Below are 12,035 nucleotides of genomic sequence, written 5' to 3'. Positions count from 1 at the left end.
CACTAAACATCATAAGCCCAAGTAATAATAAAAACTGGCAAATTAATTGACTAAAATGATGCATGATGGCGTTACAAATAATGCTGCAGTGTGAAGAGCCCTGTTTATTTTTAGCTTATTTCCATCAAAATTGCAAAAATGAAGGGTCACATTTTGTTCACCACCACAAACAGTATGTGTGCATGCTGAAGGCAACCTTTGATTTTTGACCTTTAATGTATGACCACCTGTGAGCTGAGCCACTTTGTGTGTATGTGTGTGTGTGTGTCTGGAGGATATTAAGGTTGATAATAGAAATTACCCAACAGCCATTGTTAGTTATCTAACTTTCACAGTGATTGACTATTGGCTTCAGTTAGAGCACGGTGAACATGTTTATCTCCCCTATAGGTCGGACTGAATATCAGCTCACTGCTTCATGATGTAACTCTGGGCTTTGATTGAAACACCACTGTGTCTGTGTGCTCAACACCTTCATTAATACTGTGTCACCATGACAAGCCATATTTAGAGAAATTTTGATGATAGAATGATTAATAGACACTGGACATCAGATATTAACAATGAAAAGGAGAAAAAACATTCATGAGCTGCCTTGGTGGAGTTACAGACTTTTTAAGCACAGAGTTTGAACAGCTACATCAGTCTAGCAGCCAAAAAAGAGTGAAGTGTTCCCAAACTGAAACTAAAAAATTCTGTCAGAAATAAACTTCTTACTTTCAGACATTTTGTCTCCTAAGATAAATAAAATGGACCTGATTTGAAGCTTAAACCAGCCCTTCCAGAGACATTAATCAAACCCATCTGCAGCCTATAAAGGTACAACATGTTCACAATCAAAGCCTCTGATTATATTACACAGAAGGGCCTGAAGCAAAAGAGGAAGATCGGAGCTTTTTGAGTAAAGTATAATCAAGTTACATTGAGATATAATATCCCCAGTCTCTGCCCTTCTCCATTGTCCAGATTTCATGTTGTTCCAAATGTATTACCAGGTTTATCTGGTTGTTTCACCAGGGAAGCATATGTTCTGATAAAGCTAAAATGAATACAGCTTATCAGATTACTCATACTGGTGTTGGTTTATACCAGGCTCTAATAATGGTTTCATGGAAACATTTATTTGTTGTCTGATGCACATAGGCCCATGATTAAAAAAACAAAAAAAAATCATACACTAAGATATTAGGAGTTTGATATATGATAACCTCCTGAGTGTAAATTTACAAAAGAGACAAAGTCTTTATTTACTGTCCAATAAAACTTTACTTTTAAACTGCTCTACTTTCACATGCAAAGGTGACAGTGAATGATTAAATTTGTGTGTGGGCAATGGTTGAGGTAGAGCCTGCAACAATGGCGCTGTCAAGATACAGAATGAAGAAATACAGGATGTGTGTGAGTGTATGGTGCCTAGGGAGATTATGATCCAAGATCAGCTGGTTTAGAGTCACCTATAGCAACCTTATGATTGAGACTGGTACTTGGGCAGCAGATGTGAAATCACTACATAGTGGAAACACCTTCATTCATTTATTATATTGCCATTCATCACACCTTGTCTAACAATGACACACTCCCTCCCTGCAGATTGACCAACCACGCTGTCAAGTCGCTGCAACATTTTGACATCACATGGCCTCTGCCTGAGTACCATACTGCAACAATCCTCCTGGTTACAGTATGCTACAACCCCCTTGATAGGCTGGATGGTACGGTCCACCTCCTCTTGACGTCAGAGCGTCTGACTTCATAGAATAAATAGTGGAGCTCTGCGCCATGAGGCTCAGGCTCCAGAATCAATACGCCGAGAAGCTTGGACCGTCCTTTGGGAGAGGAAGGAAAACGCCGAGGCACTGCTAAAAATTAAGAATTGCAGAGTCAGTCTGGTATCAGCGTTGTAACACTTCTTGTTTAAATTTCACACCAGAAGCCACCTTTAACAATGATGAACGGACAGATGAACGGCTTTCATAACTCCCTCATTGACGAGGACTGCTTCTTGTTCACCTCAGAGTCGGTCGGAGAAGGACACCCCGGTAAGACCCGGCACGCCGGCCTTACATCAATTTGTCTAGATAGAGTGAGCAAAACTTACAACTGTTTTCATCACCTCGTACTGTATAATTTAATTGTAAAAAGAACAACTGCCGCCAACATCATTCATATTTGAACGTTACGGCCTTTTCCGTTATATGAATATAGCCGGGCCGGTCTCAAGAGCATGCGCTGCTTGCTAATGTTAGCTAGCTAATCTACAGTGATGCTGCCGCGTGTGTGGTCCACTGACAATAAACACAGCGCCGGCTTGGTATCAGACATTTACCGCAAGCATCACTTGAATACTCAGCTCGTTATAATACTATTATATGTAGATCTGGCTGACGTTTTCCTGAATGTCCGGGGCTATCCCCGAGGTACGTGGAGCACAATGACGAGTAGTGTTATCCGCGGGCTTGAACAATACGATATATTAGTATTGTATTACATCATTCTAAGGTATAGTTAGTTCATTGTTAAAGTGCATCACTTTTGCCTTCCGGTCCCCGGTTTATTGGGCGCGCTCTCCTCTTTCCAACCACACGTGCAAGATGCTGAAATGGCGGCTGTGTATGGGCTGGAGCCACTCCCACTGAGCGCGAGCCTTCCCCATAACTCTAACGTGCCACAGTTTACGTCCAGACCCAGTGATCTAGTTTTTCTTCAGTCTATTGATACCGGTATTTGTTCTGTTCTCATTTTTTTTCAGACAAGATCTGTGATCAGATCAGTGATGCAGTTCTTGACGCCCACCTCAAGCAGGACCCTGATGCCAAAGTTGCATGTGGTAAGAATTTTCTGTGTTTTCATTTGGCTGAAGTTAAATGTTTACATTGCCAAAGGGAAAATCTCTTGCTTATTTAAATGCATATTTCTGTCCTCTTCCAGAGACTGTTGCCAAGACTGGGATGATCCTCTTGGCAGGTGAAGTGACATCACGTGCCACAGTGGACTACCAGAAAGTTGTTCGTGACACCATCCGTCAAATTGGATATGATGACTCCTCCAAAGGTATGACATGTAGTATTTCTGGCTTATGTGTTCATGTGTTGTCGAAGGCTTTCATTTTGTTTTATTTTTTTTATGAATGGTGTCTTGATCTGCTGCTTGTCTGTTGCCTGCATAGGATTTGACTATAAGACCTGCAATGTTCTGGTGGCCTTGGAGCAGCAATCTCCTGACATCGCTCAGGGTGTTCACATCGACCGCAATGAGGAGGACATTGGAGCTGGGGACCAGGTTAGTAGGGGCTATAATCATTTTGGTCTGTCATTTGTTTTTCCTGAAGTTGCTAATTGCTGCATTATTGATCTCAAATGTGGCTCGACGTTCTTAAACATTGAGTGAATGTCTCTTGTTCTGCAGGGCTTGATGTTTGGGTATGCCACTGATGAGACAGTGGAGTGTATGCCTCTCACAATTGTCCTTGCCCATAAGCTGAACGCTAAGATGGCTGAACTGCGACGCAATGGCACTCTCCCATGGCTCCGGCCAGACTCAAAGACACAGGTAGATTGGACACACTTGCTATCAACTATTATAAATTCTGTTTTTGTAGGTGTGATTTAGCTCATTTATATTTTCACCTTCTTTGCAGGTTACTGTCCAATACCGCCAGGACCGTGGCGCCATGCTTCCTGTGCGCGTGCACACAATCGTCATCTCTGTTCAGCACGACGAGGATATCTGCCTGGAGGAGATGAGAGATGCTCTGAAGGAGAAAGTCATCAAGGCTGTTGTTCCCTGCATCTATTTGGATGATGACACCGTGTACCACCTGCAGCCCAGCGGGCGCTTTGTCATTGGGGGCCCACAGGTAAATGTCAAAGGGTGTGGCTTTCAGAAACTATTTAGCCTGTGATGTGCACCCTACCTTTTTGTAACCTCTGTTGCTCATTTACAGGGTGATGCTGGCCTCACTGGACGTAAAATTATTGTTGACACTTATGGAGGCTGGGGAGCCCATGGTGGCGGAGCCTTTTCTGGGAAGGATTACACAAAGGTGGACCGCTCTGCTGCTTACGCTGCACGCTGGGTGGCCAAGTCTCTGGTGAAGGCTGAGCTCTGCAGGAGAGTGTTGGTCCAGGTGTGTGTTAGTGTCAAAACCGACCTGTCTTCATTTTAGAGAGAGGGGCTGCAAAAGTTTCCTGCCTGAAGTTTTCTTAGTTTGTTGTGCTTGATATAATACATGTATGTGTGCTGTATTAGGTGTCCTATGCCATTGGAGTTGCCCATCCCCTCTCCATTTCTATCTTCCACTATGGGACCTCAAACAAGAGTGAGAGGGAGCTGCTTGACATTGTGAAGAAGAACTTTGATCTCCGTCCTGGAGTCATTGTCAGGTAATGTGTAACATCTGAAGCCACCTGCTACTCAATGAAAACGGCAGCACCTGGCTCCCTCCTGTCTCCTGTGCCTTTTTGTTTTGTCTTTTTTATTTATTTTTTTATATTTAGTTGTCCTGCCCAGGATTTACAGTTAATTTAATTCACAAATTTATCGTGGAAACTCTGCAGGCCAATGCCATTTTCTTTTGCTACAGCTGGCACTTTGTTTGGCCTCACATTGAAGGTTATGCGTTTGCCTTATCTTCTTTCGACTTAATTACATGGCATAGTGGGTTACACATGTGGGCATTAGGTGGGGGCAATAGTCAAATTTATTGGGGCAGATATGTATTATCTGACCATAGCTTAGGTAGCTGGTTAAGCTCATAGCATAAGGTTTTTTTATTTTATTTTTTTCTGTAAATTGGATGAGTTTTTTTCCATCTGCAAGCTGCAGTGTCCAGTTTGATCAGCAGGGTAAGTGTCGAAGGTTCACGTGTTTCCCAGTTTATCAGCTGGTCTAGCAAAGCTGATGCTTTTGCTTTTTTTATTTTATTTATTTATTTATTTATTTATTTATTTATTTATTTATTTATTTTATTCTTTTGTTTGGTGGCTCGGCGCTCCCCACCAGCTAAAGTGAGCGTTATGCCTGTGTGAGTATGATTGCGTGCATCTGAAGTCACTGGGTGTGACTGCTGCTAAATATGTTGATTATGTATTCCAGGGAGCTGGATCTGAAGAAGCCCTTGTATCAGAGGACCGCAGCCTATGGCCACTTTGGCCGAGACTCCTTCCCATGGGAGGTGCCCAAAAAACTCAAATACTAAACTTGTTAAGCTTTTCCCCCCAGGCTTGTTGGTGTATACTACAGAGAAGCCTACAAGGTTCTGGGGGCGAAATGCCCTTATCTCTCTCATAATGGTATCATTTAACACATGACTCCCTTCCTTACTCCACTTCCCTCCTTTGTCTTGTTACTGTTTTCTGCTGGTTGCAGTATCTTACTGGGCACTAGGAGGCACGTTTCAGAAACTTGATGTTTAAAGAATTGGATGGGTTCCATGAACTCATGCACCAGAGTACTTAATGTTCTCCCATGTCTGGAGGTTCCCCTGCTTCTCGTTGTGATAGGCCCTGAATAGCTGTGTTCAGTTGCTCTCCTTTAGGCATTCCACACTTGTCACTATTGTTAGTCTTCTATTCAGTGTCATGGCGGTAGCATATTAGGAGATATGCGACACCCCTCTTAATTTACTGGTGCTACTGATATAAGGAGTCTGTGCATCTAAAAATTTAAATCCATTTAGAAGCACAATTTGAGAGTTGGAGGGTCCTGTGATCTGGCGCCTTGCTAAAACGAGTCTTGCTTCTTTTTAAACATTCCTCCTTCGTCAGTCTGGTACGATAATTCCCTGACCCAGTGTCCTTTATCCCTTTGTTCGCTTTATTCCCTCGTCTCTGTGGAGGATGCTAGAATGGCACAATTAAAATTCAAGGGTTGTTGCTATTTTCACTAAAAAGCTATGCACTGCAGGCTAAGGGGTGAGCCAAATTGTAATTATTCAAGCTCTCAAATGAGCATAAAACCTCAGATGCCCCTACAGACCTTTGCTGTTTTCTGACGTAATACAGAAAAGTCAGAAGCTGCTATGTCACTGCTCTGGTCTGCAGAGGTATGGGTTGTACTTGATAGTGATGGAAAATTGGAATCGTTTATGACATGAAATTAAATTTTAAATGAGTCCTTTTTAAATGTAGTTTAACTTGCTTTTTTATGGTTTGACGTGACTAAAGGCCCTTTTACTCCTTAAGTATATTGATGGCAGGTGTAGCTACAGAGAAACCTGATTCCCATCTTTATCCTTAAAGGGGTGTGTTCTTTGCCACAGCTTATTATTGGCTAGGAATCAAACCTGAACACTATTTATTTGTTCTCTGAAACTCAGCGTGGATACAGAGAAGCTGAGGTTTCAGAAGGCAGCTTTAAACACATTGAATATTGAATTCCTTTTGACTTGATCATTTTTCAGTGTTTGACTTGAGGCCCCAGAGTGTTCTACAGAAAAGCTTTGGTCTGCCTCAATAAGAAAAACTGTCACTGGCTACTGTTAATGACTATTTTACAACCTTTTTTTTATTTTTGGAATACAGAACTTATTTTTGATGGGTTAGTTTTAAATCCCATTAAATGTTTGGTGCAATTCTTTGGCTCTTACCTATCCTCATTAATAGGATGGCAACATTTGGTTGGTGTAGTACAGAGAAACCAGCCTTGTTTACATAGCCATCCCATGTGTTGGATAGAGTTTGGAGTTTGGGTTTTGTTCCCTTTTTACCTCTTGGAGGGCATCCCGTTGGCTACAGTAAGTTAAGAGTGCCTTTTCTATTTCCTCTACTCCCCATTTGCTTTTCTCCCTTCCTACCAACATGCTTTCAACTTCCAGAGGAACAAGTAGCTCATATTGTATTATGTGTCATGTCTAGACTGGGTAGTTTACTTATGCTCTGTAATAAACAACTACTCGTTAAAAATGTCCCGACTCTTGAATTTTCTTTTGTTCATTGATCTTGCAAGTCATAATGAGAAAGTAGAGATGAAATGCAGGGGTACTTGAATAAAACACTGGCCACTTTGCCAGTGTTATTTGACATGTCTGTTAAGTCAAAATGACAGTTCTTGTGGTGGAAGCACAGTGCATTGCCTTCAATACAACTGCACTGAAAATGCAAATACCAACATTGCAATAACATTACAACAACAGAAGTATGAATCCATATTGAGCATTTAACGTTAATTATTCCATTATGCTAAAGTAGATATAGCAGCAGTTTAAAACTAAGGTCCTGGGCCATATAGGGAAGATGTTGGTATAAAACTTCGACATGCCTTCCTGCCTGATTTTCTGATATGCATAAAGTTATCTACATTATAATGACTTGTTATAAGTCCACAATGGCAGGCAGTTTAGTGATCTTTTTGGTTTCCAACTGTATGAAAACCAAGTCTTCAAAAGCTGACAGTTAAGCATTCACCAGCTCTGTGACTGTTGAGGCCTCAGTGTGTCTTGCCTGAGGGGAAGTGTGTTTCAGGCTTGTATGTTGGGTACATATCTTGTATCTAACTCCAAGACCTGCTGCAGTCCTGAGCCATGCTGACTGCAGTTTGACACCAAGCCAACCCCCCCCCCCCCCCCCCCTTCTTATTGGCCTCTGACAGCTGCCTGTACCTAATGAAAAGGTCAGTATACTTTTAGTGTGGCAGGTGTAATAGCACTGAGATTAATGGTACAGCTGGCTGCCTTGAAGCAGGCAAATTAGCTGTTGGCGCATATTGACTGGTTGATATCCCTTTTTGCACCAGGCAGCATGGGCATGGTGTCATAGGTGGTATTGAAGATGATGTTATACTGATCAGTTTCCTCAGTCCCCTGCAAGAAATGTCCTTTTGAATTAATATTAAGATTTTGTAAAGAATACAAAACAGTATTTATAAAAACAAATCGGAACTCTTTTGGCTTGTTTGGACACATTCATTTTTCATTCATTTTCATTCAATTTTGCAGCAATGTTTTAAATAAGAATATCTATACAGGCACTTTTATAAATATGCATCATTATGTATTCTGTTGTTTTGCCAAGATGGTCAACCTACAAAATTTAAAACTGTCATAATTGGTAAGTAACATGTATATATGACAGAATTGATGTGTTTTTTCCCCCTATGTGTCTAGATTATGTACTACAACAGCACTGACATCACCCTTTCTACCGCCTAGGGTTATATTTGCCCTTTTACAGTATTTATTATTAGCCCCCATTCACCTTAACACTTTTAATTCAACAGTCACCTTTTGAGATGGAACAAGGCCAATACTCTGCTTCCACCAAATGAGTCAGCCTTTATGCAAACTGCAGTGCATCAAGGGAAGAGTTTTTTTCCCCCCCTGCAATATAAATGTTTTCTATGATTACATTTTGAAAAAGACTTTTGAAAGGAGCTTTAACTGACTGCTCTCAAAGATGCCCATTTTATGAGATTACATAACGAACTGACCTCCAGATGCCAGAAAGCACCAGCTGACTTTGATCAATGGCTGAACTGAAATTTGCACTAAACACTATTTGTAATACTGTATGCAGTTTTATAGTTTACTCTTTAAGATCTTTATTCAAGACATTCACCTTTTCTCATCCATTTAAATGTGTATACAATTAGCTTAAATATAAGGCATTCCAGTTTACTTAAAACTCAGACAGTTTGCAGTGTTAACAAGGACATGAGTGACCCTTATCTAGATTAACACAGGAATTCACATATGTCAGAAGTGAACCTTGAATTGATAGCAGAGGTTAGACACAATAGAACAGAAATGCTTACTCTGTGACTCTGTGGCAATTTGCAGTTCACAGAACTTCAGTAAGCACATTAGGAACTTTGACACAACCCAAGCAACAAAGAGATCTTCGATCTTGAAGGCCTTGGTTATGGCGTAAGCAAAGCATTCATTTAACAAAACAATACAATTGTAAATGAAGGCGTAGTAAATGGAGCAAATGGCAGGGTGTGATAAAGCAGTCTCTCAAGTTAGACAGTAAACAGAGCAAATGAAGCAGAAGACGCTTAGTAGAAAAGGATTTGCAGCATTCACTAGTAATGAACAGTACTCCCTGTTCATGAGATTCTGATCTGGCAGCACAGATTAAACAATGAAGAACTTGGATGCCAATTGGTTATTTTCTACTACATTGTTCAGTAATTTAAGTACAACTATAACCACCAAATCACCACTATTAATAAAACAAATGATTCCAATGTGTTTCTGCTAGTGTTATCTATGCTTTTTGTAGTATGTTTTCTCAGTTTCACACACTGATGGAGTCAGTTTAGCCCATCTGCTTTTATCTGTGGTGCCGCCAGGCATAGCTGTTATTTAACCAGTTACACAAACATTTCAGAGTTGTGTAACATAATGATACACAAGTGCATTCCTGTAGAAAAATGGAAACATGTAATAAAAAAGGCACAGTGACAATCTGCGTTCACAGATAAAATGAACACATGAAAATTATACTTAATGTGTTGATACAGAGTAAAGATATTGTGATAAAGGGCATTACAATGATATACTGTATCTGTGTGTGTAAACCTTGAATTTATGTATTCTATGTCCTGAGGAAGAACTTGAAAAAAGGTTGTCAAAATGTGTCAAAGTCTGAGGAGGAGTCTCTCAGCGTATATCTCATGAGCTCAAGGGCAACATAAACAACAACTTGTCTAATCTACGAGGAGTAAGAAGGACATGGGAAGCCCCACATTACCTTGGCTGCATGGTCAGAACAGTAGGGATCAGCTCTGTGAGCAGCTAATTCACCTTCTGTTTGCTCAGTTGCATACATTTTTTAATTTTTATCTCTGAGCCCAGGAACATTTTTGGGAAAATGTGTTTGTCATAGCATGTTCTGAATCTATTCCCCACCTTTTTAATCTGCCATTCAGAGCCAACACTGAAATTATATTAAATTTTAAATGCATTAATGAAGTTGATTGCTGTGGGGGCTCTGGGACTATGTGGCATTCTGCTGTTTTTATTGTGCTGTTCCTGAGCAAGTCAATTAATAAAATGCTCCGTATTAATTAGAACTTCTAAACAATTCAGGAAACTTTGTGTCCTAATGGAATGGTGTAAATTTCCCCCCACTTACCCTGGTGATTATGTGAACACCTCCTTCCACTGACAAGAACAAAACCTGAACACGTGTCTGTAGATTACGAAATCTAAGTAAGTCTGTGGACTGAAACAGGTTTGGCTGTTCGTGCAGATGCATTTAAAGAGATATGTTTGCCTTAGCAAGCTTCACAAAATGACAATGACATTTTGGCAAATAAGAAAGAAAAAAGTCAAAAAGTCAAAGTATAGTAAGGCAGCGGAGTTGTGAATTAACTTAATGTGCATATCTTTGGACTGCGGGAGGAAGCCAGAGTACCTGGAAAAAACCACACAGGGACAAGGAGAACATGCAAACTCCCCACAGAAAGGCCTCAGGCCTGGAGTTCAGACCTAGAACTATCTCACTGTAAGGCAACAGTTTTAACCATTGCACCACTGTGCCGCCCCATAAAAAAGTCATTGTATAGTAACGCATAAAAACGTCATAGTATAGTAAGGCGTAAAAAACATCTTAAGAACATCTTAGTGTAGTGAGGTGTAGAGAATGTCATGAAAACGACATAGTATAGTAAGGCATAATAAGGCATTTAAACGTCATAGTATAATATGGCATTAAATGTCATAAAAAGGTCATAGCATAGTAAGCTATATTAATTGTAAGGCATCAAAACATCATAGTATAGTAAAGCATTAGAGTTGCTAATTAACCTAATGTGCATGTTTTTTCAGTGTGGGTAGAAAGCCGGAGGATCCGGAGAGAACACATGCAGGCCCAGGCAGAACATTCAAATTCCACACAGAAAGGTCCCAAGGTTCAAACTCAGGTATTCCTCAATCAGCTGTCTTGGAGACATAGCCTCTTGGAGGGCACAGTGGAATGATCGAATATGACTTCACTCTAAACATATTGCGAACAAGTTCATATATTGGCAGGACAATTCTTTCCTCCCAAAATATTGGTAGGTACATGTCCCTACCGTTCATATGCAAAACTATGCCCTTGTTAAGATGTGTCTAAAAGCTGGAGTCCATCTGTGGCAAACTGAAGCGATTGGAAACCCACACACCTGTGTCTATAAGATCCCACAATTCACATGTCAATACAAAATCAAGCCAAGAAGTCAGAAGAATTCTCGGTGCATCTCAGTGATAAAATTGTGACGAGACATAGGTCAGGGCATAGATTTAAAAACATTTTAAAAGATTCAGGTGCTCCTGGGATTACAGTGGCCTTGATAATTGTGAAATGGAGGAAACTCCAGGGCTTTAACTAGAGTTGGTCTTCCTGGGTACTGAGTAACCAGGCCAGAAGTGTCTTGTTCAGGGTTGTACAGTCCCTCTAAGTTTCAGAAGTCCTCTGCAGAAATGCAAATCCCTGCTGGAAGGACAACCGTCTCAACAGTGCTACATTAGTCAGGCCTTTATGGCAGAGTGGCTATAAGCCACTTTAAGTAAAAGGCAAATGACAGCCTGATGGAGTTTGCCAAACAGCATTTCAAGGACTCTGAGAGCATGAGGAAAAAAATATGGTCTGATGAGACAAAAATGGAACTCTTTGGGCAAAAATCCAAGCTTCTCAACTGCAGGGACAAGGAGACTGGTCAGGGTGGAGGGAAGGATGAATGCAACCAAATACAGAGAGGTCCTTGAAGACCTGCTGTAAAGACTTCCCAAGAAGTCTCCAAGGGGGCTTCTACAAAGTATTGAATTAAATGAGAGATTTTAGTTGGCGATTTTTGATAAGTTTGCAAAAAAGTCTAAAAACACATTTTCACTTTGTCATTATGGATTATTGAGTGTAGATAGATGATAGAATATTATATAATTATATCTATTTAAAATTAAATCACAACACAATAAAGCATACAAAAGGTGAAGGGGACTGAATACTTTATGAAGCCACTGTTCACACAAGAGGAAAATACAATTAGAGGAAATGTTAAAATGAACAAAACATTATTGTGTTTTACTAATGGAATGTCTGATTTATTTTGCA

The 12,035-nt window shown here is 40.5% G+C and overlaps 1 protein-coding gene across 1 annotated transcript; it reads left to right on the top strand.

Moving 5' to 3' along the window:
- The first annotated feature begins 1,786 nt into the window (after positions 1–1,786).
- On the top strand, positions 1,787–6,904 carry mat2ab (methionine adenosyltransferase 2Ab). Its single transcript, XM_023410657.2, has 9 exons — positions 1,787–2,039; positions 2,750–2,827; positions 2,929–3,051; positions 3,167–3,279; positions 3,406–3,549; positions 3,638–3,856; positions 3,944–4,126; positions 4,249–4,382; positions 5,095–6,904. The coding sequence occupies exons 1-9, from the start codon at positions 1,946–1,948 to the stop codon at positions 5,195–5,197; spliced, it is 1,191 nt and encodes a 396-aa protein (XP_023266425.1). The 5' UTR covers positions 1,787–1,945; the 3' UTR covers positions 5,198–6,904.
- The last annotated feature ends 5,131 nt before the right edge of the window (positions 6,905–12,035 follow it).

The sequence above is a fragment of the Seriola lalandi genome, unplaced genomic scaffold, assembly GCF_002814215.2.
Source record: "Seriola lalandi dorsalis isolate HSWRI2012SDOR001 ecotype SW California unplaced genomic scaffold, Sedor1 jcf7180002054427, whole genome shotgun sequence".
NCBI lineage: Eukaryota > Metazoa > Chordata > Actinopteri > Carangiformes > Carangidae > Seriola > Seriola lalandi.
Note: the sequence above shows the minus strand (reverse complement) of the source record. Positions and strands in the feature narration are given on the sequence as shown.

Coding starts and splice junctions, on each gene's coding strand:
- mat2ab (XM_023410657.2), top strand. CDS start 1,946: ATGATGAACGGACAGATGAACGGCTTTCATAACTCCCTCATTGACGAG. Junction 2,040..2,749: donor GGTCGGAGAAGGACACCCCG/GTAAGACCCGGC, acceptor ATTTTTTTTCAG/ACAAGATCTGTGATCAGATC. Junction 3,280..3,405: donor ACATTGGAGCTGGGGACCAG/GTTAGTAGGGGC, acceptor CTTGTTCTGCAG/GGCTTGATGTTTGGGTATGC.